The sequence below is a fragment of the Tachysurus vachellii genome, chromosome 3, assembly GCF_030014155.1.
Source record: "Tachysurus vachellii isolate PV-2020 chromosome 3, HZAU_Pvac_v1, whole genome shotgun sequence".
NCBI lineage: Eukaryota > Metazoa > Chordata > Actinopteri > Siluriformes > Bagridae > Tachysurus > Tachysurus vachellii.
In genome coordinates, this window is record NC_083462.1 from 5598516 (window position 1) to 5624722 (window position 26207).

The 26207-nt window shown below is 41.6% G+C and overlaps 4 protein-coding genes across 6 annotated transcripts; 2 read left to right on the forward strand and 2 right to left on the reverse strand.

Annotated features, from left to right (window-relative positions):
* The first annotated feature begins 621 nt into the window (after positions 1-621).
* Positions 622-6693, forward strand: si:ch211-195b13.1 (STKc_SGK domain-containing protein). Its single transcript, XM_060865489.1, has 12 exons — positions 622-822; positions 2257-2332; positions 2968-3063; positions 3190-3247; positions 3332-3415; positions 3528-3659; positions 3755-3867; positions 4004-4127; positions 4241-4336; positions 4419-4574; positions 5042-5131; positions 5264-6693. Exons 1-12 carry the CDS (start codon positions 753-755, stop codon positions 5429-5431), a joined length of 1263 nt encoding a protein of 420 aa, XP_060721472.1. The 5' UTR covers positions 622-752; the 3' UTR covers positions 5432-6693.
* A 956-nt stretch (positions 6694-7649) lies between these two features.
* eya3 (EYA transcriptional coactivator and phosphatase 3) lies at positions 7650-18431 on the forward strand. 3 transcript variants are annotated; one of them, XM_060865485.1, is made up of 19 exons: positions 7650-7777; positions 9448-9566; positions 9692-9741; positions 9820-9908; positions 10012-10080; positions 10198-10264; positions 10941-11050; positions 11266-11403; positions 12273-12352; positions 12435-12615; positions 13096-13229; positions 13324-13407; positions 13580-13669; positions 13757-13815; positions 13928-14088; positions 14263-14377; positions 14455-14576; positions 14662-14762; positions 16120-18431. In XM_060865485.1, exons 2-19 carry the CDS (start codon positions 9534-9536, stop codon positions 16198-16200), a joined length of 1764 nt encoding a protein of 587 aa, XP_060721468.1. In that variant the 5' UTR covers positions 7650-7777; positions 9448-9533; the 3' UTR covers positions 16201-18431. The 3 variants fall into 3 exon arrangements, with proteins under 3 accessions (XP_060721468.1, XP_060721469.1, XP_060721470.1); XM_060865486.1 differs by lacking the exon at positions 11266-11403; XM_060865487.1 differs by lacking the exon at positions 11266-11403 and having other exon boundaries at positions 10941-10987.
* Positions 18432-19422: 991 nt separating this feature from the next.
* LOC132842682 (XK-related protein 8-like) lies at positions 19423-22777 on the reverse strand. Its single transcript, XM_060865488.1, has 3 exons — positions 22134-22777; positions 20433-20623; positions 19423-20333 (listed from the first exon to the last, which is right to left on the reverse strand). The coding sequence occupies exons 1-3, from the start codon at positions 22442-22444 to the stop codon at positions 19561-19563; spliced, it is 1275 nt and encodes a 424-aa protein (XP_060721471.1). The 5' UTR covers positions 22445-22777; the 3' UTR covers positions 19423-19560.
* Positions 22778-22866: 89 nt separating this feature from the next.
* Positions 22867-24554, reverse strand: LOC132842688 (XK-related protein 8-like). The gene is made up of 3 exons (XM_060865498.1): positions 24222-24554; positions 23781-23971; positions 22867-23696 (listed from the first exon to the last, which is right to left on the reverse strand). The coding sequence occupies exons 1-3, from the start codon at positions 24530-24532 to the stop codon at positions 23011-23013; spliced, it is 1188 nt and encodes a 395-aa protein (XP_060721481.1). The 5' UTR covers positions 24533-24554; the 3' UTR covers positions 22867-23010.
* Positions 24555-26207: the final 1653 nt, after the last annotated feature.

Genomic DNA, 26207 nt, shown 5'->3' on the forward strand with positions numbered 1-26207 from the left:
TTTTATGTCAAATTGTGTTCCTTTATGGTGGCCATTATACAGAACTGTGGGCTAATTTATTGTAAAAAAGAAAATGTATTTAAGAGAGAGAGAGAGAGAGAGAGAGAGAGAGAGAGAGAGAGAGAGAGAGAGAGAGAGAGAGAGAAAGACAGAGAGAGAGAGAGAGAGAGAGAGAGAGAGAGAGAGAGAGAGAGAGAGAAAGACAGAGAGAGAGAGAGAGAGAGAGAGAGACAGAGAGAGAGAGAGAGAGAGAGAGAGAGAGAGAGAGAGAGAGACAGAGAGAAAGACAGAGAGAGAGAGAGAGAGAGAAAGACAGAGAGAGAGAGAGAGACAGAGAGAAAGACAGACAGAGAGAGAGAGACAGAGAGAGGCACAGAGAGAGAGAGAGAGAGAGAGAGAGAGAGAGAGAGAGAGAGAGAGAGAGAGAGAGAGAGAGACATCCCCCCAGAGACCACGAGCGGATCCTCGAGCTCTTACAGTGAGACTTCCCTCGACGTCACGGTTCCACTGTTGTCATGGTTACGCGGTTGACGTCACCGGCGCGCCTCCCTGTCAAACTCCCCCACGTGTTCGGTATAAAAGGGGCAGATCGCGACAGTGAGGCAGATAAGACCGGTGTTCTGGGTAACCGGTGATCTCGTGTGTGTCCGTGTGTATTCACATATATATGTGTGTGTGTGTGTGTGGCATTGCACTTTCCGCTGGGATTATTTACTGTATTACACGATAAGTTTATTAGACTGATCAGTAAAATGGACGTAACGGAAACACGCTGTGATCTGACTTACTGCAGGATGAGAGGGATCGTGTCCGTGCTGACCGGTATGTACTGATACTAACGTGCTAAAGACGTGCGTACACAACTCAACTCATTCTGTAGATGTGTTTTACGTTTAAATAATATATTAAAATATATATATATACACACACGTGTATGTGTGTGTATGTGTGTGTGTATGTGTATTGTATATACATAGTGTATATATGTAGTATATGTATGTATGTATGTATGTGTGTATATATGTATGTATATGTGTGTGTGTGTGTGTATGTGTATGTATGTATACATAATACACATATGTACATACATACATACACATATACATATATATCTGTATGTGTGTGTATATATATTTAAACAGATACAGACATATATACAGATAAGGAGAATATGAATTAACATCTACACGTGCAAAAGTAATAATAATAATAATAATAATAATAATAATAATAATAATAATAATAATAATAATAATAACAGTTATATCTGTGTTTGTTTTCAGTTTAGCTTTTTTCCTACCATTTTTCCAAAATATAATATATCTATCTTTAAACCTTTCCAATGAATTCAGAACATATAAATGGACCTTAATAACCACTAATCAGCTTTTCTAGTAAAGCATTAAAGATCCAATTTCACATATACGCTGGTACCTCCCCAGAGACATGGAGCAGAGCTTTTCATTATAGCATCACTGACTATTTCACTAACCACAAAACACCATTTTTCACAACCTACAGCACACAGGCTGTTTTTCTTTTCGCCGGCTGAGCGCTACCATCGAAGGAAAATCTGTTTAGAATCAGAATTTATTTGTCTTGGTGTGTTGGTGCGTAGTAATAATAAATTAAGAAGAAATTAAAAAAAACAATTGGATGTAAACAAGAACAGAAACATGAAATGTACGGGTTTCTTTTCTACATTTATTTCCAAAATATATCCATTTTAAACCTTTTCAATGAATTCAGAGCCTATAAATGGACCTTAATGACATAAATCTTTACATGATACCATAACTGGACCTGAAGGAAAGCCTTAACCTTATTAAAAATTGAATCAAGGGCATGATGATGTACCATGAGAACCATGTAGAAGGAACAGCACACTAATGATACCTTTATTTCTCTGAGTTCAAGCCCTGAGTTCAGTGTGTGCTTAAGATGTGAGTCATAACTCTCAGAGACGATACAGTCATGATGCATGACACAGAAATGGGTTTTGTCTTCACCAAATAACGTTCACATAATAATAATAATAATAATAATAATAATAATAATAATAATAATAATAATAATAATAAGGGCTGTGTGTTTCAGTCAGACCACTTGATTTAAAGCTTGACACCTTTGCATTGATTCATCATGAGCTGTAGATGGGAATGTCAATCATCGACACACATAAATAAGGGGAAATTATTTGTGCAGATTGATTTGGCTTCTCTGACATAGAAAAAAAAACTCTCTTTTCCCTTACAGCCTTCATCAAAGAAAGGAAAATGGGCTTAAACGACTTCATTCAGAAGATGGTCTCCAACCCTCACATCTGCCAACAGTAAGTGTTTAAAAATGAATGGATGTCCATTTGACAGGATTAGTTATTGAATTGCTGAGTCTCACGAGTGCCACATTTATTAGTTGAGTCATTTATTCATTCGTTCGTCTAAGCTGTTCTATTTATCTGACTGAACTGAGGTCAGCGTAAAATAGTGCAGTAATCCCACAGGCCCCAGGGTTCAGCTGTACCTTCCCTTAATAGCAATAATATCTGAGTTGCACAATAATCTTTTCAGGCCGCCTGTGTTCTAGCCTTTAGGCTGCTGTAAGCATCTTTGAGTAAATCCTGTATGTCCCCTAGACGGGGATAATAGTCTAATTCCATTATACATGAATGGAGCTGGTGCATTTGTGTCATCCTGTGAGCTCAGTCACTGAGGTTGTGGAAAATTTCCTCCCAGCTCATCTTTCACCCCCATCTAGTCACTTCAAGGTTTTTGTTTTTTTTTCTGTCAAACCCAAGAGAACTTTAGTTTCAGCTGAAACCTTAAAAACGAGACTCAAGACATAAGAATGCTAAAAATGTGAAGTAAACTGGCGAGTCATTGATCTTATCAGCATCTCCTGAAAGCGGTGCGTTCCTCACGCCGCCATCTAGTGGTGTCGGTAACGTGTTCTTCTCCTTCTTCACAGCTCTCAGGTAGACCATTTCCTGAAGATTGACGAGAACCAGAACGAGGAAATGGGAAGAGACAGCCCCGCGAGGAGCTCTCTAGCCGAGGAGATTCAGTAAGTTAAACCTGTCTATACGTTTACTTTCATTTTATTTCATTTCCTTCCTTCGACACACATTCTCTCGTGTTCATCTCAGCTACTTCGGTTCCTAATCGGCTGCTTTCTTTCTGTGTCTGACAGAATCAAACCCTGCGACTTCGAATACCTGAAGATCATCGGCAAGGGGAGTTTTGGAAAAGTGAGTAGGAACGTGTTCGGAGTTTTTCCTCATGATCCTCATAAATCTTCGAAGAACACTGAATAATCATAAATCTTTATTTAGGTTCTGTTGGCCAGACACAAAGAAACGGAGCAGTACTATGCCGTGAAGGTGCTCCAGAAGAAGATCATTATGAAGAAGAAAGAGGTGAGACACTGTCAAGAACCTAATGACAGATTCTGTTCTTAGTTAGTGGTTAATCTTCTAACGTCTAATTTTCCTGTCGCAATATTGAGCTTTATCTCCTTTTTTCCTCCAGCAAAAGCACATCATGGCTGAGCGCAGCGTTCTTCTGAAGAACCTCAAACACCCGTTCCTGGTAGGGCTTCATTACTCCTTCCAGACCACCGATAAGCTCTACTTTGTGCTGGACTACGTCAACGGTGGCGAGGTAACAATTGTATTTTCTGTCGGTTTAAATGTTTGTTGACATGAGAACTAGGACAGGATGTTCACCTTTCTCTATTCCCAAACTTCATCCCGTAGTTGTTCTACCACCTTCAGCGAGAGAGGATTTTCCTGGAACCCAGAGCTCGCTTCTATGCTGCTGAAATCGCCAGTGCTCTTGGCTACCTCCATTCCCTGCACATTGTTTACAGGTGCGCACTTACATTTACATTTACTTGTGCTGCCCCCTGGTGGCCATCATGCAAACAGCAAACCAACCAACCAAACAACCATTCAGGTCACATGATCGTCTAAACCTGTTCTTAAAATTTATTTCATTCTTTACAGAGATCTCAAGCCGGAGAACATCCTCCTGGACTCTCAGGGCCACATCGTACTCACTGATTTTGGCTTGTGTAAAGAGGGACTGGAACCCGACGGCACCACCAATACGTTCTGTGGCACCCCAGAGGTAGGCCAGTAACATCTCACACCCTCTCTTATCAGATTACATTTGATAATAGATTTAAAATTTACACAAATGTCTCACATGATTGGTCTGATTTTATCTCTTCCTACCTGCAGTATTTGGCCCCGGAGGTCCTGCAGAAGCAAGCGTATGACCGCACGGTGGATTGGTGGTGCCTCGGCTCCGTCCTTTATGAGATGCTCTACGGATTGGTAAGGCGAGATTCACCACTACACTAAACTTACGCTGTTTTAAATATGATAGAAATCTAATCTAGATCTCTACACTCTCTAGCCTCCTTTCTACAGTCGCAACACAGCCGAGATGTACAACAACATCCTGCACATGTCTCTGGTGCTGAAGCCGAACGTGTCCAACGCTGGGCGCGAGCTGCTCGAAGGGCTTCTACAGAAGGACCGCACCAAGAGGCTGGGAGTGAAGGATGACTTTGTAAGTGTTTGATCACAACCTCTTTACTACCACATTCTCTTGACTGAATAACCTGTCACTTAAGCGTTGCTATGACTACAGTATTTCTGCAATACCTATAATAAACCATCTTTCACACCAAACCCAGAATGTAGTACCGACTAACCTAGACTAGCACTATTCCATCTCTAACACCAGTCCAGATCTAACATTAGTCCAGTCTTTAGCCTAGACTAACCCTAGTCCAGCTCTAACCCTTGTCCAGATCTAACTCTAGACTAACCCATGTCCAGATTTAACCCTAGTCCAGCTCTTATGACTAGTCCAGTCTTTAAGTTAGACAAACCTTATTCCAACTCTAACCCTAGTCCAGATCCTGGACTAGACTAACCCTAGTCCAGCTCTAACTCTGGTCTATCCCTTTACAGATTACAGTGTGTGATTTAACAGCCCAGGGTTCTAACGTACCTTTATAATCCTCTCTTTAGCTGGAACTCAAGAACCACACCTTCTTCTCCCCCATCAACTGGGATGACCTAATGGCAAGAAAGATCACACCTCCATTTATTCCCAAAGTGGTAAGCCAAAGATAATTCCCTTGTTCACTCATGACTATAATCACTTATGGTTTAATGTAATAATATTAAATTAATAGATTGTATAAATTAATAGATTGTATAAAAATATCCTGTCTTTATTGTATTTTGCAGACGGGTGCTACTGACCTCAGGTACTTTGACCCTGAGTTTACACACTTGCCTGTCTCCAGCTCCGTGTGCAACTCCGACAACCTGCAAGTCACGAGCAGCGTCCGCGAGGCGGCCGAGGCTTTCCCGGGCTTCTCGTATGGCCCTCCAGCCGACTTCGCCTTCCAGTAGTCTCTTCCAGTCCTCTGTAATCCCCACATTCCAGACAAGAACCTGCAACAGGATACCTGCTCAGTGAACAGGAGGGACCATAACGGAGTTATGACGAAGGACCACCTCGCTGTGGACGTCTGAGGTCGTCCGTGTAATGTTTATGGACCTCAACAGAGGTAAAAATAAAACAACCAAAAACAAAAAAAAACAACGGACTACACCCATGAAGCAAAAAGTGTGCCAAGTGTCTGGCTGAAGAAGTTCCTTATTGTGGGGAGGTTAAGAAGTGCCTGGAGGTTTTAAAGCGTTAATGACTATAATGGCCAGGCTTTGAATAAAGCTCATGGGACTGAAGTCGATGCCTTTCAGATATGCATGCGATCAAACTTTGCAGACGGAAACGGTACTGAAATGCAATATTGCACACGAGGAGAAAAAAGTATGACGTAAACTGTTCAACAACAGCTTATAGCTAGAGGTTTCTGCGTAAACGTGGCGTCCTTTTTAAATGACACGTGTTTATGCACGTTACACAAACACCTACAAATGAAAATGTCCAAATTCTTCTCAAGATAACTTGAGTGTTGGTTTGTTGTTTTCTCTTCAAAGAGCTGATTTCATTTAGTTATAAAATCACGTAGCTGCTATTCAGTAGATATTATGAGAACTTCCTTCATGTTTGTCTGCTAAGCACTTTTATACTGTGATGCGTGCTCATGTAATTTGCTTGTTAATCGAAAATATCATTCAACCAGAAAACCTGCTTTATTTCAATACCAGTAGAGAGAAAAAAACCTGTAACATCACCAGGCTTAATCGGATGGATGTGTCATATACATCTGTTCCAGGTCAAGCACAGAAAGAACCACAAATCTTTTGATGGATGCACAAATGCTACCTGTTTGGACATTAACTCCTCCCATCTCTGTTGTGTAAAACGTTGCTTCCGTGCAACTACAGTATATGTAATTTTACATTAAACAACAGATGATTAGAGATAAAAGTAGCTACTTCTAGACTATGTCTCAGATCACAGAGATATGACAGTAAAGTTCGACAGGCCTTTCATGGGTTAATGGATGATAAGGTGCATTTGTTTGTATTGCTGGACCAATCTTAACCTTCTGTAGAAACGTAACAAGTTATTTTCTTCCATATTTGGAAGTTTATCAGTTTATTTTATACAATTTCATGTATATTTATTTTACATGACATTCTGTACTATATTGCTGATTTTCAATTTATTAGAATTATTAAATATTTTACTGTGATGTTTATTAAATGTTAAATAAAACCATTTTAAAAAAAAAAAGTCTGGGTTCCTGTAACCTTCATATAATACATTTTTTTAATACGGTTGAAAATGATTCTAGTCTTGATACATATGTCGATTAAATATACTCTGACATCACCAAACAATATAATGAATTATTATTATTATTATTATTATTATTATTATTATTATTATTATTATACTGAGGTAATACCCATCTGAAATTGTTTTCTTTTCAACAAATTTAATATTAAATTAATTTGAAGTAATAAAAATTTTGCAGTAAAAATCTTTCACGTATAATCGCTTACATTGTAAATGTAATTAAATAGAACAAAGTATAAAATATAAAACATTATAGGATTAACAATTGAACTCAACAAATGAAAAAACAGTATTCCAAAATAATTCTTTTCCAAGTTCAATTCCAATCTTTGCTATTTGATACAGGATCCTGATACAGATCTCTACTAATTTATTTAGTTAGTTAGTACCTCACTGTTCCTTCCTGTAATAATAATAATAATAATAATAATAATAATAATAATAAGAAGAAGAAGAAGAAGAAGAAGAAGAAGAAGAAGGTGATGATGATGATGATGATGATGATGATGATGATGATGATTACTTATAATAATAATAAAAATAATAATAAGAAGAAGAAGAAGGTGATGATGATGATGATGATGATGATGATGATGATTACTTATAATAATAATAAAAATAATAATAAGAAGAAGAAGAAGAAGAAGAAGAAGAAGAAGAAGAAGAAGGTGATGATGATGATGATGATGATGATGATGATGATGATGATGATTACTTATAATAATAATAATAATAATAATAAAAATAAGAAGAAGAAGAAGAAGAAGAAGAAGAAGAAGAAGAAGAAGAAGACAAATAAAATATTTACTGGTGTAAAACAGTAATAACCGGACGCTATACCCTCGTTATTGCGCATGCGGATTCTGCACTTCCTGCCAAATAGTTGTCCCTAACAACCCAAGCGCTTTACTATAGTGTAAAATTTCAGCCCGGAGGATATTTAGCTTAGCTTAGCTAACTCCTCGACTTGAGCCACTAGTATGGTGGTAAGGATTTATTTATTCTCTATGTATAAATACATATTTATATAGCTGACTGTTGCTGGTATTTTAAGGTCATCGGGTAACTATCCGGATAGCTAAGCTAAATAATACATGCTAAGCTAACGACGTGGCTAACTGGCTAACTCACTAGCATTGTTGTCTTAAGTAAAAAAAAATGCTAAGTCGGTCTGTAAATTTAGTTTAAATTATTTTTCTTTTAAAAGATCATTTAACTAAATATATTAACATATATAAACACACACACACACACGGTCTTAGGTTCTGCTTTGTTCCCACAACACGACTTGCTATTACCGTTAGCTTTAGCTTTTGTGCATTTTTGCTTTTAACATAAATTCAGGGATTTTAATCACTTATTGTCGGTTTCAAAACGGTGCTCGTGGTAAACAAAATTTTCAGAGACAAGTTAGCTATCTGTCCTTTTAACAAAAAAATAAAAGGCGCTTTAGTGCTTTAAATGAGAAGTTAGGCGCATAACACAGGGACGCGTCCCAAATAGCTGTGTGCTGCCTACAGAGTGAATAATATAGTGCAGGCGCATAACGGCCTCTACGCCCTTTTCTAGTGCACTTCGTTTTAAATACGGTGCCGTTTAGGACGCGGCTTTAAATAGCTCTCTGTGGCAGATGGATTGAGCTTCACCTTCAGCTTAAAGTCACTTGTCCTTGATCTAAACACGCAGCCTGCTGGTTTTTAAATGTTACTCTTAGATAAAGAATAGAACCGTCTTCATCCTGACTCTTTTATCTCAGTAATTCATCCTGCAGTGGTGGTAAGGGTTATGCCCCAAAATAATAATAGTAATCCTAACAAACCTGCTCCTGGCAAATCATTCAGGGAGGAGCTGTGGGGCTGTTTTTATTCTAGTGTGAAGGGTTAGTGATGGGATGTGAGGATCTATTCCTTAATCGAGGTTTAAAGGAGACTTTCAGACGTGTACACAAAAGCAACGAGCACCGTTTACTGTTTATAAATCCCTCGTGTTTGCTGACAGATCTTCTGATTTCATGATGCTGAGTTGAATGTCAGTGTGTCAGCTCTACTGCGGTACAGGAACACTGTCTTACTCGAACAACACAGACTCGTGCAGTCTCAAAGAAAGCACCGGGGTTTTCTGAATGAGTTACAGTTGTGACGTGTAATGTTGTGGAGCTCCAAACCATCAGCTTATCAAACCGTTTAAATGGCCGAAGCGTACAGAAGACTAAATCGGTTTTCCTGGCTTGTCTTATTATTCAGTCCTGATGGGTTGTGACTCGTTTAAAAGGCTAAAAAGATCAAAGCAATGATGGTAAATCTTGGATAGTTAACAGCATGAGCTTAAGAGGTGTGTGTGGTGAGGTTATGCTGTCACAGGTGTGACTCAGACACAGTTGGGACTTTCCAGGGATTTCCCATCATTCATTAGAGCAAGAAACAAGATAAATGACCAATCGGTCACTGAGATGCACCCTGTTAAATCAGTTAATCTAGTCTCTCTCTCACACACACACACTCTTGCACAAGGCTGATCTTCCTATTGCTCTCCATAACAGTGTCAGGATTACAGCAATGAGTGTATTGTGTGTGTGTGTATAAAAATGAGTGTATTGTGTGTGTGTGTGTGTGTGTGTGTGTGTGTGTATAAAAATGTGTGTATGTGTGTGATTCAGGGCCTGCATAAGTCCAGGAGCAGCATCAGAGTGTGAGTTAGCAGACGCGTCTGGACACAAAGTGTCGTCCTCACGCACGCACCATCATGGAGGAGCCACAGGAGGCACCGGAGCTCCCGGTCAGTCCACCATTAAAAAGCTTTATTTATACACACACTTCTACATGCAGTAGTAACTGAGATCATGAATACCGAATATGACATGAGAAACGTCTGAACAGAACTGTGTCCGTTTGACTGAACAGGCAAAGAAAGCCAGGCACGACCCAGAAGCCAGTAAGGAAGAAGACGCAAGGTAATTTTTACGTTATGTATAGTTTTCTATTCGGACATTTCTGTAATCTCGCACGTCTAAGATTTGTTGCTCTTATAGAGCCGAAGCTGCTCATGACAACAGACCAGATGTTTTAGGCACCGAAGTCACCACTTATGCTCCATCATCAGCTTCTCACCTAGATAGTGGTCTGTATACTTCATCCTTTGTTAACTTCACTCCTACTACTACTTGGAGCTCAAGGTAACATCGACTCCATCACTGATTATGTATCTTCTTTTTAATTGTTAGTTCCAGAGGATCAAGAACGCTCAAATCAACACATATCAGGCTGTGACTCAGACCGCTCGTATACTAAAGGTGGTATTATTATTATTATTATTTTTATTATTATTACCACAATATCCAGTCTCTATCTAGTCCAGTGTAGAGGAAAATGATGGTACTAAAGAAATCTTTGTGTATGTTTTGTTTTAGTGGAGACGTGTAAAGAACTCACAGCTACAGATACTGAATTTAACTCACAGATCTACCAAGGAAACAAGTAAGAGCTCAGCACTTTTGTTAAGGGAGATTTACAACCCTTATGTGTTGTTGAGGCTAGTCTGTAATATGAGGATTAATCACGTCATTTCATTTACGATGTTGCCCATGGCTTCTTTCTTTTTTACATTGTGACCTCACGTGTGTGTGATCTCGATATGCAATCTATGGGCCAGTCCAGTGAGATGGAGTCTGATTGTAATATACAAAGAAAACAGTGTAATCTTTGATGGGAGGGAGACCAAGCTGCTTTCAGTCCACCTGATTAAAACTGATAGGAAGTGATAAGCACGCAGGCCACGCATTCTTCATCAGAGCTGACAGGCACACAAGCCCCACCTTCTTTATTTCCCAGAGTTCTTATTCACTTTCACACTCGGGATAGAAATTGATAGAAATGTTTTGGGGCAAAAAAATAAAAATGAAAGAAATCAAAGCTAGCTATGGAAGGGTAAAGAGCAAACCCCACATTGGTACCAGGAAATGATGTAGTAAACATTAACAATAAAGACTCTTGTTAGAATTTATATAATAATTTACTTCCCTACTTGACTCTCCATGATTCTCTCTCTCTCTCTCTCTCTCTCTCTCTCTCTCTCTCTCTCTCTCTCTCTCTCTCTCTCTCTCTCTCTCTCTCTCTCTCTCTCTCTCTCTCTGTGTGTGTGTGTGTATCATAGCCCTGCAGTTACTGCATACGACAGCCAGGTGGCGTTTTCTTCTCTGGGTCAGTCAGCAGCATACAACACCTTTAGCCAGACGGGTCAAACCTACGGCCTGCCTCCATTTGGTCTGTCCCAGCCCGGAGCATTACTTCATAGCACTTTACCACTCATGCTATCACTGCTGTCATTTAAAGCGCCAGTCACGGCACACGCAGCTTTCATTGGCATTCACATTTCCACTCACGTCCGCTTCATCTCACTCTCTGTCTCTGCATTGTCTTTCTTGTGTATGTGTGTCCTCCTTTGCTCCATGTCTCCACCTGCTCCCGCGCGGCCGTAGGTGCCATGTGGCCGGGCATTAAGAGCGAGCCCAGGCTGCAGGACGTGTCCGCTGCTGGCCAGATGCCGTTTCTCAGCTTCAGCACAGCTTATACTCCAACTCAGCCGTGCCAGACCCACTACTCATATCCCAGCCAAGGCAAGGCGGCTCCTTTCCTCCCTCCCTCCTTCCCTTATTCACTTACTCACTCACTCACTCACTCACTCACTCTTGTCTTTCCTGTGCACTTCCAACAAACGCTAAGCTTCTCGTGCATTGTTCTGTTGTAGACTTTAAGCAGTCACATGTGTTACTGTATATACGCAAAGGAAAGAACTAGGAGTTCATTACAATGTTTTTCAGTCTCTCTGAAGTCCCGAGCACGTAGTAGCTGAAAATACAAGCGAAGTATCTGAGAATTCTGTACCAGAGCGTTATATCTGATCGCAAGGGAATCAGTGCTTCACCTGGAAGGACATGAAATTATAGCCAACGTTAAAAACCTTTTGGATAGGGACCTTTAAAATGTAACGCTGTTTATCTCAAATGAGACGAACAATTCTGTCATAAATCATGTGCTTAAAGCATGCATTAAAGTGTCTCATAAAGCATGCACAACATCTGGAACTCATCACTCTCACCAGAAACCTCGAGGTCCCCCCCGACTTCACACACACACACACACACACACTAACCAAATTAATGTCATTATTAAAATGCTTTCCAAAAAAAAAAGAAAAATGTCTAAACAAAGGCACAAACGTAGCATTGTAACGAAAGAATTAAAGAAATAAGATTTTATTAACAATAAATATATCTATAAATAAACGTCAGGATAACGATATAAGTTTGATTTGCTTCAGTCATAAGAGTTTAGTGCACATCCAGATGTTTTCAGTTCCCTCAACCTGCATTTTCATTCATTTTTTTCATCATCTTTTCATTTTTCTTTCCATCTTTTACTTTGATCTCTTCTGATCCTTTCGCTGTCTCATGTGCTTTTCTAAAACTCTATATAAACACTTCAGGTTCCTGCTTCACTACGTCCAGCGTGTACTCCAACATCCCCACAGCCCCCGCCGTCACCACGGCCACCGCCACACATCAAGTGAGCTTCAGCAGAAGTTACTTTAAATAGAATCTCCAAACTTTGTGATGATCACATACTTATTGTCCTTTCTAACTTGCAGGATTTCTCCAGCTATAACTCACTGGGACAGAACCAGTTCTCCCAGTATTACGTCCCTCCCAGCAGTTACCTCCCGCCCGCTCCCCCCAGCAGCGACGCAGACGGAGACGACGTCTCGGTGCCACCTTACACGCCCGCGAAGACTGAGACTAGTGCCTCCACAGGGCTGCCCAGCTCCACAGGTACCTCACATCCATCACACACAAGCAGAGCTTTCTTTGGTTATTCATTCATCGTTAGCATGAAGTGACGTCGTCGTTCTAAGATGTTATAGATTTTCTCCAAATAAACAGAATATAATGCACCCGTGTGTGTGTGTGTGTGTGTGTGTGTGTGTGTTTACTCAGAGGTAATAAAATCACTACATAGGTTGACTTTCTGTACTCGTCTTTCACCACGGTGATGTTCGAATGCTCCATTCTGATTGGCTAATAGATTAATCTTGTATAGCAGAAGCTCCCACGTTCTTCGTGGCCGTTAAGATGGAGCATTTATAATCCTCCTTAATTTTAGGTCAGTCAGATTACATTTAATTATTAAAAAGAAAAAAGTTCTTATTTATTTCTGCCTCTCTCTCTCTCTCTCTCTCTCTCTCTCTCTCTCTCTCTCTCTCTCTCTCTCTCTCTCTCTCTCTCTCTCTGTGTGTCTCTCTCTGTTCTTAGCTGCGTCTCCGGCCGGCGTGACCGTCCCCACAGGCGTGGCTCAGGACGAAGCTGCCCGCAGAAACGCTCCGCCCAAAGCCAAAGGCAAAGGAAAGAAATCAGACAGCGGCCAGTCCACAGACAACGACCTGGAGGTAGAGAAGACGTAGTGACATAAATGAGCTATAAAATAACAGTAGTGGGAAAATCTGCGCTTAAATCTAACATCAACTGTCTCGTCCTTCTCAGCGAATCTTCTTATGGGATCTGGATGAAACCATCATCATTTTTCACTCGCTTCTCACTGGGTCATTTGCACAAAAGTTCGGCAAGGTGCTGCGCACATGCGCGCACACACACACACACACACACACACACACACACACACATACACACAAAGGGTCACGCAGTATTTCAAACTCTCTACAGTGTTCTTCCATCTGTGGTTAAAATACTTTTGGTTCATCTGTTATGTCTTTGGCTTTTTTGCGTTGTCGTCCGTCAGGATCCTGCCACGGTGCTCAATCTGGGTCTGCAGATGGAGGAGCTGATCTTTGAGCTCGCAGACACTCATCTGTTCTTCAACGATCTGGAGGTGAGCTGCCTTAACGCTTTAGGTTAAATCTCTGCTTCTTCCGGGTCTGTAGGATATATATGACATCTGTGATCCGCTTGCGTTCAGGAGTGTGATCAAGTCCACGTGGAAGACGTTTCCTCTGATGACAACGGACAAGATCTGAGGTATTACGGGACTCCGGTTCAGCTTTTCTTTACGTTTTGATGGAGTAAAGTACGTCTGTAGGTTTGGCTCCTCCTCCTCCTCCTAATCTTCATCAACGTTCTCCTCCTCCAGCAACTATAACTTTGCGAACGACGGGTTCAATGGAACGAGTGGGGCAGGAGGGCAAAGCTCGAATCCAGCAGTACAAGGTGGAGTGGACTGGATGCGCAAGCTGGCCTTTCGTTACCGGCGTCTTAAAGAGATCTACAACGGCTACAAAGGGAATGTGGGAGGTAAGATTTCGGCTTTCCGTTTGGTTTTAATCTGGTCAGGTTAGTCTGAAATGTTGAGGAAATAATATACATATAAATGTCATCTCTTAATGATGACATCCGTATGACAATGATGATGAGCTTAATGAACTGTTTAAAGCATTAGTCCAAAATGTGTGTGTTCGGTCTGTGCAGCTCTGCTGAGTCCCCTGAAGAGGGAGCTGCTGCTGCGTGTGCGCAGTGACGTCGAGGCTGTGACGGACAGCTGGCTCAGCACCGCCATCAAATCCCTGCTGCTGATCCAGTCCAGGTCAGGACGGCGACCGTATACCTGTTGTGTAATGACCACGTAGAGTCTGAAGAATCACGGCTTGTGTTTGATTGCAGGGGCAAATGTATGAATGTTCTGGTCACCACAACTCAGCTGGTTCCTGCCCTGGCTAAAGTGCTCCTGTACGGCCTCGGGGACATTTTCCCCATCGACAACATCTACAGCGCCACCAAGATCGGTAACCGTCAGCGTCCTCATTATTAGGAGCTGTCATTCACTGTTGGGTTTGTTGTAGGATGTTAATGGTTTGTGTCGATCGACAGGAAAGGAAAGCTGCTTTGAGCGCATCGTGTCACGTTTCGGAAAGAAAGTGACCTACGTGGTTATAGGAGACGGCCGCGAGGAGGAGTTTGCAGCTAAGCAGGTCAGGCGAAATATTATGGAGGGGCGGGTGGAGGGGTGGGTGGGTGATGGGGTGGATGGATGGATGGATGGTCTATCTTGTTGATCCTTAAGAGAGACACAAAATACAGTGATACCTCAAGATACGAGCGCTCTGACATACGAATGTTTTGAGATACGAGCTGTGATTCGACCAAATTTTTGGCTTGAGATACGAGCAAATTTTTGAGATACGAGCATCCGAGCCGCCGGCGGAGAAACAAAGATCCCCAACAACCACGTGTGCTCTGTTTCCTCGCCTCAGCTTCTCGCGTCTCACTCGGTTAAAGCCACCTTCACACTGCACACGATAAACGACGGCCGATAAACAGGAAGTCATTCATTTCCTATGGAGAGTCACAAAGGCTCTGCGTGAGGTGCCGACCGTCTGAGGATCTGTAATTTTCGGATCCGTTTTGAGCGTTGGATCCGTTAAAATAATTGAACTTGTGCGACTACACCGCATCTGATATGCAGACCGGACAGGTTTTTATTAAAATGACCGGCAGATGTTAGTGAGGAAAGAGTGACAAAAAAGGCAAAAACAAGTGAAGAGAAAAGCGATGAAGAAAATTATACAATATTAATGTAAAGAAAACAGAAATTGTAGCAATTAAGTTCAGTTAAGAGAATTTCAGTTAAGTTCCATTTAAGTGTAAAGTAGCATTAAGAGTGTGCAGTAGAGTGTGTGCAGTAGAGTGTGCAGTAGAGTGTGCAGTAGAGTGTGCAGTAGAGTGTGTGCAGTAGAGTGTGTGCAGTAGAGTGTGTGCAGTAGAGTGTGTGCAGTAGAGTGTGTGCAGTAGAGTGTGTGCAGTAGAGTGTGTGCAGTAGAGTGTTCAGTAGCGAGTAAGTGAACGAAAGCGAAAGTGTACGTAGGAGACAAAATTCCTCCTGTTTACTCCTCCCTCAACCTCCGTGCGCATCTTCCGTAAAGTAAAACCAGTTTATTTTTTTAACATTCTCTTTTATTACTGTATGTTTTTATACAATATTTGTCATTTATAAATACAGTACTGAACATTTTTATATTCAACACACAAACAAAACAACTGGAGTGGAATTTTGCGAGCTGGAACGGATTAATGGGATTTCAATTCATTTAAACGGGAAAATTGTTTTGAGATACGAGCAATTTGAGATACGAGCAAAGTCACGGAACGAATTAAACTCGTATCTCGAGGCATCACTGTACAGTACACACTATATTAAACATGCAGCAGTAAGTTAAATCAATAAAAGGAAACTGAATTAAAACTATTTGCTAATTATAATAAACGTGTGTGTGTGTGTGTGTGTGTGTGTGTGTGTGTGTGTGTGTGTGTGTGTGTGTTTTTTTTCAGCACAACATGCCGTTCTGGCGGATCTCTGCTCACGGTGACCTGGTGGCTCTACACCAAGCTCTGGAGCTGGACTTCTTATAGATCACATACCCAGGCTCTCTCTTTCTCTCTCTCTCTCTCTCTCTCTCTCTCTCTCTCTCTCTCTCTCTCTCTCTCTCTCTCTCTCTCTCTCTCTCTCTCTCTCTCTCTCTCTCTGTGTGTGTGTCTCTCTCTCTCTCTCCCTCTTTCTCTCTCTCTCTTTCTCTCTCTCTCTTTCTCTCTCTCTTTCTCTCTCTCTCTCTCTCTCTCTCTCTCTCTCTCTTTCTCTCTCGCTCTCTCACACACACACACACACCATGTTAAGGACACCTGATGAAGCTGGGAGAACAGAAGAAGAGTTTGAGCCTGCATGGAATCCTTCCACTACCTTTAAGGCAGCTAAAACCCAGGGCACGATCCTGGCACTGCGGTAGTATCTTCACATCCACACAAGGACGGTGAGGAGGAATCTCTGAACCTGACCGTCGTACTGCCGGCCCAAAAGCACTGCGTGTTTCTAACCATTTCTGTTCAAACTGGATTCACCAAAGGAAGACCAAAACTCTGCACTGGCATAACATTTTGGATGTTTTTTTTTTCTTTTTCTAGCTTGTTTTCTTGATTATTTGTACTGAAGGTGGACGTTTTTCTGTTTTGCACTTCTAGAGGACCGGACTGACGGCAGAGCCTGAACATGGCAACAGATTTGTTTCTCTGACTTTTTTTAATATATATATATATATATATATAGCATCCAATTCAAAGTGCATTAACGTTTTATCGATGCGACACGTGTCCATCCTTCAAGTAAGACGACTCTGCAAGTCGACTCCGATTCACGCAGCTCGATTCATACACACGATTTATACATTTCTGTTCTCAGAGCAGGATTTTCATCACTCTTTATCTCCCATAGTCCTTTGCATCTGTATTCAGGAAGGACGGGGAGAAGAAAGAAACCGTTCACCTCACTGTAACGAGAACGCATCATATATCTGTCGATGACAATCTTTTCTTTCATTTCTTTTTCTCAGTATCTGTGTTCACACGGTACTTAAGCGTGTTTCCCTGCGCCGTGTGGAATCAGATCTTCAGTCTCGAACCCTGTTGGTTAGACGCACACTAGGAAACCATTTAGCTTTCGTGTTTTTTTAATGGCAGGCCGTTAAAGGAACACTGCAGCGCTTTATCCATCTCATCATCAATAAAAAACCCTCAGTACTCCGTTATTAAATCCTGATGGTTCTTTTTTGGGCACTGATGATCAGTTGGGAATACAAAAGTAACGCAAATTCAGTGAGGTCTGCGATGGCGATGGCATAGAAGTAGATTTGTGTGATTACGGCTATGAAAGTGAAGCAAAAATGAACTCTTACTGTCCTGATAAGTGTTTCCCAATAACAACAATTCTGTTGGTTAAATATTGTTTTATTTATTACAAACCACCCCAGTGTACTCTTTATCCAATTCTAGTTACATGCACAAGTTGGTTCCTGTTACCACTGGTCTTATAGCAGCAGACGTTTCCTCTCATTTCCTTTTTTATTTTCCCCCCATTTCCTGTATCTGAAGATAAAAATATCTTCTAAACAACGTTAAAGAAACGTCTCCACAGAAAGGAAGAAAAAAGCGCAACCGGCTGATGTAGAAGAGTCAACACTTGCTGACCAATCAGAATCCGATGCGTGTGTGTGTGTGTGTTTGTTTTCTCAGAAGAGATTTGAGTGTTGTTTTTGTTACAGACGAGGCAGATGGACATTAACGTCATACTCAGCATTTTTACACTTAACGTCGTCTTTCCGAGACTCCGTGTTCATCACCACGCTGAAATATATTTACGTCCACGCCGTCGATCTTCTCAGTGTTCTACACGTACTCACGATGTCCTCCTTACACGTGTTGTGGGATTTTTCTATTACGCCGTCATTACATCTAAATATATCGCCCAGCCTTATCTGACTGCTTCGTTCGTTTGTCTCCCCGCTGTAAAAAACAGCCATTTTGGGAGAAGGAACAGAAGACTTTATATGTTTCCCGTCAGCGATACGAACGATGAGGATGAAGAAGAGGGGGAGGAGGAGGAGGAGGAAAATTCTGGATGTTGTGAGATTCGACTTTAAGTGCTGAGCCTGAAGAAGAAGGACAACTCATTTTCACACAGCAGCTTCCACTGAATTACGAATGTGGACTTTTTTCCTGTACTTATTTATATCGTGCCTTTTAACTCTAAACCTTACAGTTTATCATCCTTGCTGTAATACTGCAAATGTTTGAGTAAATGATCTCTCTCTCTCTCTCTCGCTCTCTCTCTCTCGCTCTCGCTCTATTAAACTAATATACAAGTTTTTACCGGAATCTGAAGCTCAGTCGTTCTCGTGCCGTTGTCATGACTACCCCGTCACCTCTACATCTATCCTCCTGCTAGTTCATGTGTAATTAACATCGTTAGCAGTGAATGTTTTTTGTTTTTTTTTTTTGGGCTTTTTTTTTTTCTCTCTCGACACAATTTTCCTTCGTGTTCTTGATCACTTTGAGACTTAAACTGCACGGACAATCAAGGAAACTAAAACAGATTCACGGTTCATGAATCAGAAAAGTTGCTCACGAGCGAAAGTTAGGCCCAAAAATGTTCTTTTTGTTTATATGTAGCAGCTGCGATCATCTCAGATTCATTACTCTGTCATGCTGCTTTTATTTGATCTATTTCGTCTCCTGTTTTCTTCTTTATGTTTTCTTTGTGAGCTGTGTGTAATTCAATTTGAGCCAAGGCTTCACCTCTGGTGATTAAAAAGCAGCTACGACAAATCATTTAGCCCAATAACTCTATAATAATAATAATAATAATAATAATAGGTCGTGTGAGTATGAATGATTTATTTGGCTAGTACTCTAATGCTGATGTGAACTGATCATGTTGCATAGGAAATTGTTTACTAACTGTATTGTGATGCAATTTCTGTCATTTCTTTATTGTGTTTTTTTTTTTTTGTTTGTTTGTTTGTTTGTTTTGTTTTTGTTTTCATCATGGTGACCGCAATACTGTTTTTTGGCCTGGACAAGTTTTTTTCCCCTGTGTATTATAATACTATTTGTGGCAGCATAAATAAAATAAAACCTCAAACAGATCCCGTGTCGCTCCGCCGCAGAGAACATTCGTACCGAAGCTTTGGGTTTTTAATGCCACGTTTCCTTTATCTCATCATGTAAACGTTAATGTTACCATGGCAACATGAATCAGACGCTTTACAAGACCGATTAAAAAAAAAACAAGGCGGTATGTGGGAAGAACTCGGACCCGTTTATGAACTGTAATAAAATAGAACTTTGTGCTAGAATATACAGTGAAGATGCAGGAAATTTTGGCATATTGTCTATTTACAGATTATATACATTATGTAAACAAAATAAATCCTAAACTCCAGATTAGTAGTAGAAGTTCTCAGCCATGATTTTCATTCTTTTGTGGATGCCTGTGAGATTCTTCTGCGTCGGAGGTGTAACAGGGGATGAAGGTGAAGATTCTGGTGTCTCGCCCGAGTCCACCTCGATATCGATATGTGCTGCTCTTATTATTGTTCCCTGCAGTTGTAGAACTGGGTTCTTATCTTCTGCAGCCGCTCTTATCTTCAAAACTGGTTTGTTAGGATGAAATTTCCAGTAATAAAGCAGTTTCAGTAGGACTCCTATACTGTAGCTGGTCACTAACAAGGCGATAAGCAGGTAGGGATTAATAGGTAGCGGACCAAGACGAGCCGATTCCACAGATCTCTTCCACCACCATAATCCTAACAGCAGCATGGTGTCCGTCCCCATGACCGCGTGATAGATGACTGCTTTGTGTTTGGTGCTTCTACTCGCAACATTAAACCAGCTGAAGTACCAGATGATGCCTACAGTGGCTCGGTACAGCCATTCTACAGCTTTACTGTCCATGAAGTCTGTCTTCTGCCACCAGGCCCAGAGGACCAGCAGCGTCCACAGGGACAGGAAGTGAGTGGCGATGTAGCAGGGCAGTACCGAGGCGAAGAGAGACACGCTCACCACACGCGGGCCAATCAGGAACAAGTTCCACAGGAAGTAGAAGACAGATGAAGACCATCCCATCTTATGTTTGTCAGGGACGAACTCACGCATATTGCGATGGTAAGACAACATGGTGAAGGAGAGGGAGGAAAGAGAACCGATGATTTTAGCAACTGAAAATAAAGAAAAGAAGAACGTTGTCCGATAGCATCCGGTTCAAAATCCAAGACAAAAGGTCTGACACGTTGACATTTTTCTTTTTTTTTTCTGACCTGTAAAGAGCTGCTGGTCCTCCATCTCCACAGTGAGAGCTATCATGAACACGAGCTGTGGAGCATTTTCAGAGAAAGCCTCGAACAGACGCAGCATGCTGAGATCGTGGTTCAGGTAAACCGTGACCCCCTTCTCGAAAAGGTCATGCTGTTTATAACCACGAATTGTGGTCATGATTAACTCTCCGAACCTTCAGGTGAAACAAGGAAATAACAATTAAATATTTTTTACAGTAATAATAATAATAATAATAATAATAATAATAATAATAATTAAATGGCAAAACAAATCTATATGGCCAAAGGTATGTGAACACTTGACCATCACACCATTATGTGCCTCTTTCTTAAACTCACATGGAAGCACATGATCATCCAGAATGTCTTTGTTTGCTGAAGCTTTACAATTTCCCTAAGAACTAAGATTCCCAAACACTGTTCCAGCATGACAAAGCCCCTGTGCACAAAGCCCCTGAGCTCCATGAAGACATGGTGTGGAGCTTAAATTTGGACTGGAAGAACTGGAGTGTCCTGCACTGAGCTCTGACTCTGACTCAACCCCACTGAACACCTTTGGGATGAACTGGAACTGGAGTCTCATCAACATCCTGAACATCAGAGTCTGATCTCGCTAATGCTCTTCTGTATGAATAAATGAACACAAATCCACATGCTCTAACATCAAGTAGAGAGCTTCAGAGATGAAGATGAGAAGAAAAGAGAAGGAGAAGAGAAAAGGAGAAGAGAAGAGAAAAGGAGAAGAGAATAGCAGGAACTGATTGTAACGGAAAAATCATAAAGCTGTGACGGTCAAGGGGTGCACAAACTTTTGCCATATGGTGTAAACTATATTTATTATAAATTATATGGCAAGACCTATTAAGAGTGTGGCTTTTTTTTTTTTTTACACTGGAACACATCAGAAACAGCAAACTATACAAATTCATTAAATATTAACACACTGACTCGTCCACAGCTATTTGGGTCCAAAAGTCCAAAGCTGAGAAACGATAAAGCGACTGATACAAAACTCGTCCTGACTTATTATAAATATGTCACTTACAACAATATCACTGTCTGGAAATCACTCACTCATTCATTCATCTTCTACCGCTTATCCGGACTACCTCGGGTCACGGGGAGCCTGTGCCTATCTCAGGCGTCATCGGGCATCAAGGCAGGATACACCCTGGACGGAGTGCCAACCCATCACAGGGCACACACACACTCTCATTCACTCACGCAATCACACACTACGGACAATTTTCCAGAGATGCCAATCAACCTACCATGCATGTCTTTGGACCGGGGGAGGAAACCGGAGTACCCGGAGGAAACCCCCGAGGCACGGGGAGAACATGCAAACTCCACACACACAAGGCGGAGGTGGGAATCGAACCCCCAACCATGGAGGTGTGAGGCGAACGTGCTAACCACTAAGCCAACGTGACCCCCCTGTAGGAAAACTGGGAGATTTAAATCCTCATTCAAACCAGATATACAGTAGTTCTTCTGGTAGCTCATAATAACACACCACACAACGTTAAAGGTTGACATCAAGAGCTTTATAGTTCTCATGTTGCCTTCTGGAAACTGATCAAATACAACTGTAAGTGTGTCTGTATTTCTGTTTGATTAGCCTTCAACAATCCCTGCCAATCATTTCACTTAGTTTTATACCAGAACAATAAAAGCGCAAACCTGAAGAAGAGTCCGAGCTGGAAGATGTGCACCCAAGCCAGTAAACAGCGTCTACTGTTAAATCTCTTCCCTTTGGTCTCTGGAGCAGTTTTGATTGAATCAGAGTACCAGATCCAGCTGAAGATCTGCATTAGAATCGAAGCACCAATCAGAAGAAATATCAACAGTCCCATGGAGAAGTATCTCCCTTCGTTATAAAGCCCTACGAGAGCCCACAGGTCCAGCGCCAGATCCAGGAGGAAAAAGATCAGAGATAGGAACGAAATGGCGACGTTTGGGAACGTTAATTGAAAAGGAAATCCTTCCTCCATGGCTCGAGCTGGGACGGTTTCTGAGACACCAAGCGCAGCTTTTCTTTGGAGTGTAAAATGAAAGCAAAGCCATATTTTAACTTGTAAGTCCCGCCCTTTTAACTTGTAAGTCCCGCCCTGGTGTTTCAGCACAAACCGGTGTGTAAAGTACGTGACGAATGATTCATGGGAGTGTAAACACAGACGGTTAAACAATATGACTAATATGTGAGGGAAGACGTGATATCACACATTTCACACGTTAAGAGGAAATGAATATAAACATGCATTAACACTACATACACTACATACACTACATACAGTACACTACATACACTACATACACTACATATACTACATACACTACATACACTACATACAGTACACTACATACACTACATACACTACATATACTACATACACTACATACAGTACACTACATACACTACATACACTACATATACTACATACACTACACAACATATCTCAGGTTTAAACAGCAATACAGTCTGAGGTATAGATTTAAACATTAGATCACTTATGTATAGTTTCCTGAACTTGTAGTTTAGATGTAATTTAGGTTCTGTTTAAGGTTCAGGATCAGGGATCTCCCTCGAGTCTGTCTCTATAACATCATAATGTTCTGCATCATCCTCTGATTTCATCTGTAACATCTTATCTTTCTTATCCATGTGTAAATCTGCATGTTTAGGATGAAATTTCCAGTAATAAAGCAGTTTCAGTAGGACTCCTATACTGTAGCTGGTCACTAACAAGGCGATAAGCAGGTAGGGATTAATAGGTAGCGGACAAAGACGAGCCGATTCCACAGATCTCTTCCAGCACCATAATCCTAACAGCAGCATGGTGTCCGTCCCCATGACCGCGTGATAGATGACTGCTTTGTGTTTGGTGCTTCCAGGTGCTACTTTATTTTTTTTAACCATAACTTTAAACCAGCTGAAGTACCAGATGATGCCTACAGTGGCTCGGTACAGCCATTCTCCAGCTTTACTGTCCATGAAGTCTGTCTCCTGCCACCAGGCCCAGAGGACCAGCAGCGTCCACAGGGACAGGAAGTGAGCGGCGATGTAGCAGGGCAGTGCCGAGGCGAAGAGAGACACGCTCACCACACGCGGACCAATCAGGAACAAGTTCCACAGGAAGTAGAAGACAGATGAAGACCATCCCATCTTATGTTTGTCAGGGACGAACTCGCGCATTTTGCGATGGTAAGACAACATGGTGAAGGAGAGGCTGGTGATTTTAAGGACTAGGAGATAAAATAATATTGTGTAAAGTTCAAGTGAATAAGAAAATGTTTTTTTTTTGTTTTGTTTTGTTTTTTTGCTCTCACCTGTGAAGGTCTGTATCTCCTGCATCTCCACGATGAACGGCGTCAACAGGACAAGCTGTGGCACGTTTTCAGAGAACGCCTCAAACAGTAACAACATGTTGAGGTTGTGTTTTATGTGTATGAGTTTCGTCTTCGGACAAAGGTCTCGTCGTTTAAATCTGCAAATCGAGGTCTCAATAACGGCTGCAATCCTTCAGATGGAAAAGAAATCCCAGGGCATTAGGCATAACGTAGTGCACACGTGTTCACACCTACGTGTAACCTATCCATAAACTCAGCACCCTATTGGTTGGACTTTTGGGACTCTATCTAGCGATCAGATATTTAAAGATGCAATTCAGGGTCAAACTGTAACCATTTGGAACATCAGTTTTTCTCCTTGATTTATTTTCCCTTCTGTTGATGAATCTCAGCTATATGAAATAAAACCAAAGCACAAACCTGAGCAAGACTCCGAGCTGGAAGATGTGAACCAGACTCAGCAAATTGTGTCTCCTGATGAAACTCTCTATTTTGGTCTCTGGAGCAGTTTTGTCGGGATCAGAGTACCAGATCCAGCTAAAGATCTGCATTAGAACCGAAGAACCGAGCAGAAAGAATATCAACAATCCTATGGAGAAGTATTTTTTATGTTCATAAAGGCACTCGACAGCCCACAGGTCCAGCACCGCATCCAGGAGGAAAAAGATCAGAGACAGGAAAGAAATAACAACGCCTGAGAAAGTTAAACAAAAAGAACCTTCCACCTCCATGGCATGAGCTGGGGTGGTTTCTGGTTACTGAGCAAATCCAAATTACAGGTTTGCTTTGTAGTGGGAGAGAGACAAGGGGGTGGGGGGTGCGGAGAGAGAGAGAGAGAGAGAGAGAGAGAGAGAGAGAGAGTGAGAGAGTGAGAGCGAGCGCGAGAGAGTGAGAGAGAGAGAGTAAGAGAGAGAGATAGAGAGAGAAAGAGAGACAGAGTAAGAGAGAGATAGAGAGAGAGAGAGAGAGAGAGAGAGAGAGAGTAAGAGAGAGAGAGTAAGAGAGAGAGAGAGAGAGAGAGAGAGAGAGAGAGAGAAAGAGAGATAGAGTAAGAGAGAGAGAGAGAGAGAGAGAGAGAGAGTTAGAGAGAGAGAGAGAGAGAGAGAGAGAGAGAGAGATAGAGTAAGAGAGAGAGAGAGAGAGAGAGAGAGAGAGAGAGATAGAGTAAGAGAGAGAGAGAGAGAGAGAGAGAGAGAGAGAGAGAGAGAGAGAGAGAGAGAGTAAGAGAGAGAGAGAGAGAGAGAGAGAGAGAGACCCTTCCCTCTCTTGGTTTTGTCTGATTTGAGATTTCCGGCCAGAGATAGTTGAGAACGTTTTATGGGAATAGAACTGACGCACATTTAACGCTCAGAAAATGATATAATAAACACATTCTAGAGGCCCCACATGCTTTATTTACATTTTATAGTAATCTTTAGTTTACCCTCACAGGCCCTGCCCATGCCCCAGAGAGGTATGTGCATGCTGATGGTAAAGAAAAAGGGAACAAGTCGGAGCAAATATTTCTTTGAACACAGCTTAGTGGAGAGCGCGTTTGCCTCGAGCTGTTGATGGTTCAATTCCTCTGTCCTTTGTGCTTCAGGTTTCCTTTCCCAGACCAAAGACATGTTATAGGGTGATTAACAGTGTTGTATAAAGTACTGAAAACAACACTTGAGTAAAAGTACAAGTATCGTACTAGAAAAAGACTTTGGTAGAAGTGAAAGTCACCTTTTAGAATATTACTCAAGTAAAAGTCTTAAAGTATCTGATATTTACTGTACTTAAGTGTCAAAAGTCATTTTCTGATATTTAATGTACTTAAGTATTTGGAGTAAAAGTAAAAAGTAAAATTTCAGTGATTTTCAGTAGACATAAGAGCAGGGGCGGCTCTAGGGTTTCATCTTTAGGGGGTTTTAGTCCTCAGTGAGAATTTAAAACAAGAAGAGTTTTATATTATATATTATATGACTACATAGTAAGCCAAAAGTTATGGTGTTATTAAATGGAAAAAGGGGGTCACGGTGGCTTAGTGGTTAGCACGTTCGTCTCACACCTCCAGGGTTGTGGGTTCGATTCCCGCCTCCGCCGTGTGTGTGTGGAGTTTGCATGTTCTCCCTGTGCCTCGGGGGTTTCCTCTGGGTACTCCGGTTTCCTCCCCCAGTCCAAAGACATGCATGGTAGGTTGATTGGCATCTCTGGAAAATTGTCCGTAGTGTGTGTGTGTGTGTGTGTGTGTGTGTGTGTGCGTGTGTGTGTGTGCCCTGTGATGGGTTGGCACTCCGTCCAGGGTGTATCCTGCCTTGATGCCCGATGACGCCTGAGATAGGCACAGGCTCCCCGTGACCCGAGGTAGTTCGGATAAGCGGTAGAAAGTGAGTGAGTGAGTAAATGGAAAAAGTGGACACCAAAATTTTATGCATGATC

Excerpts from the sequence above, each read along its gene's own strand:
- LOC132842682 (XM_060865488.1), bottom strand. The coding sequence starts at position 22,444 with ATGGAGGAAGGATTTCCTTTTCAATTAACGTTCCCAAACGTCGCCATT. Across the intron at positions 20,624-22,133 it reads CAGCTCGGACTCTTCTTCAG|GTTCGGAGAGTTAATCATGA; the intron begins GTTTGCGCTTTT and ends TTTCACCTGAAG. Across the intron at positions 20,334-20,432 it reads GGACCAGCAGCTCTTTACAG|TTGCTAAAATCATCGGTTCT; the intron begins GTCAGAAAAAAA and ends CTTTATTTTCAG.
- eya3 (XM_060865485.1), top strand. The coding sequence starts at position 9,534 with ATGGAGGAGCCACAGGAGGCACCGGAGCTCCCG. Across the intron at positions 10,265-10,940 it reads CAGATCTACCAAGGAAACAA|CCCTGCAGTTACTGCATACG; the intron begins GTAAGAGCTCAG and ends TGTGTATCATAG. Across the intron at positions 14,577-14,661 it reads CTACAGCGCCACCAAGATCG|GAAAGGAAAGCTGCTTTGAG; the intron begins GTAACCGTCAGC and ends GTCGATCGACAG.
- LOC132842688 (XM_060865498.1), bottom strand. The coding sequence starts at position 24,532 with ATGGAGGTGGAAGGTTCTTTTTGTTTAACTTTCTCAGGCGTTGTTATT. Across the intron at positions 23,972-24,221 it reads CAGCTCGGAGTCTTGCTCAG|GATTGCAGCCGTTATTGAGA; the intron begins GTTTGTGCTTTG and ends TTCCATCTGAAG. Across the intron at positions 23,697-23,780 it reads GGAGATACAGACCTTCACAG|TCCTTAAAATCACCAGCCTC; the intron begins GTGAGAGCAAAA and ends TTTATCTCCTAG.
- si:ch211-195b13.1 (XM_060865489.1), top strand. The coding sequence starts at position 753 with ATGGACGTAACGGAAACACGCTGTGATCTGACTTACTGCAGGATGAGA. Across the intron at positions 3,064-3,189 it reads TCTCTAGCCGAGGAGATTCA|AATCAAACCCTGCGACTTCG; the intron begins GTAAGTTAAACC and ends TGTGTCTGACAG. Across the intron at positions 4,575-5,041 it reads TGGGAGTGAAGGATGACTTT|CTGGAACTCAAGAACCACAC; the intron begins GTAAGTGTTTGA and ends TCCTCTCTTTAG.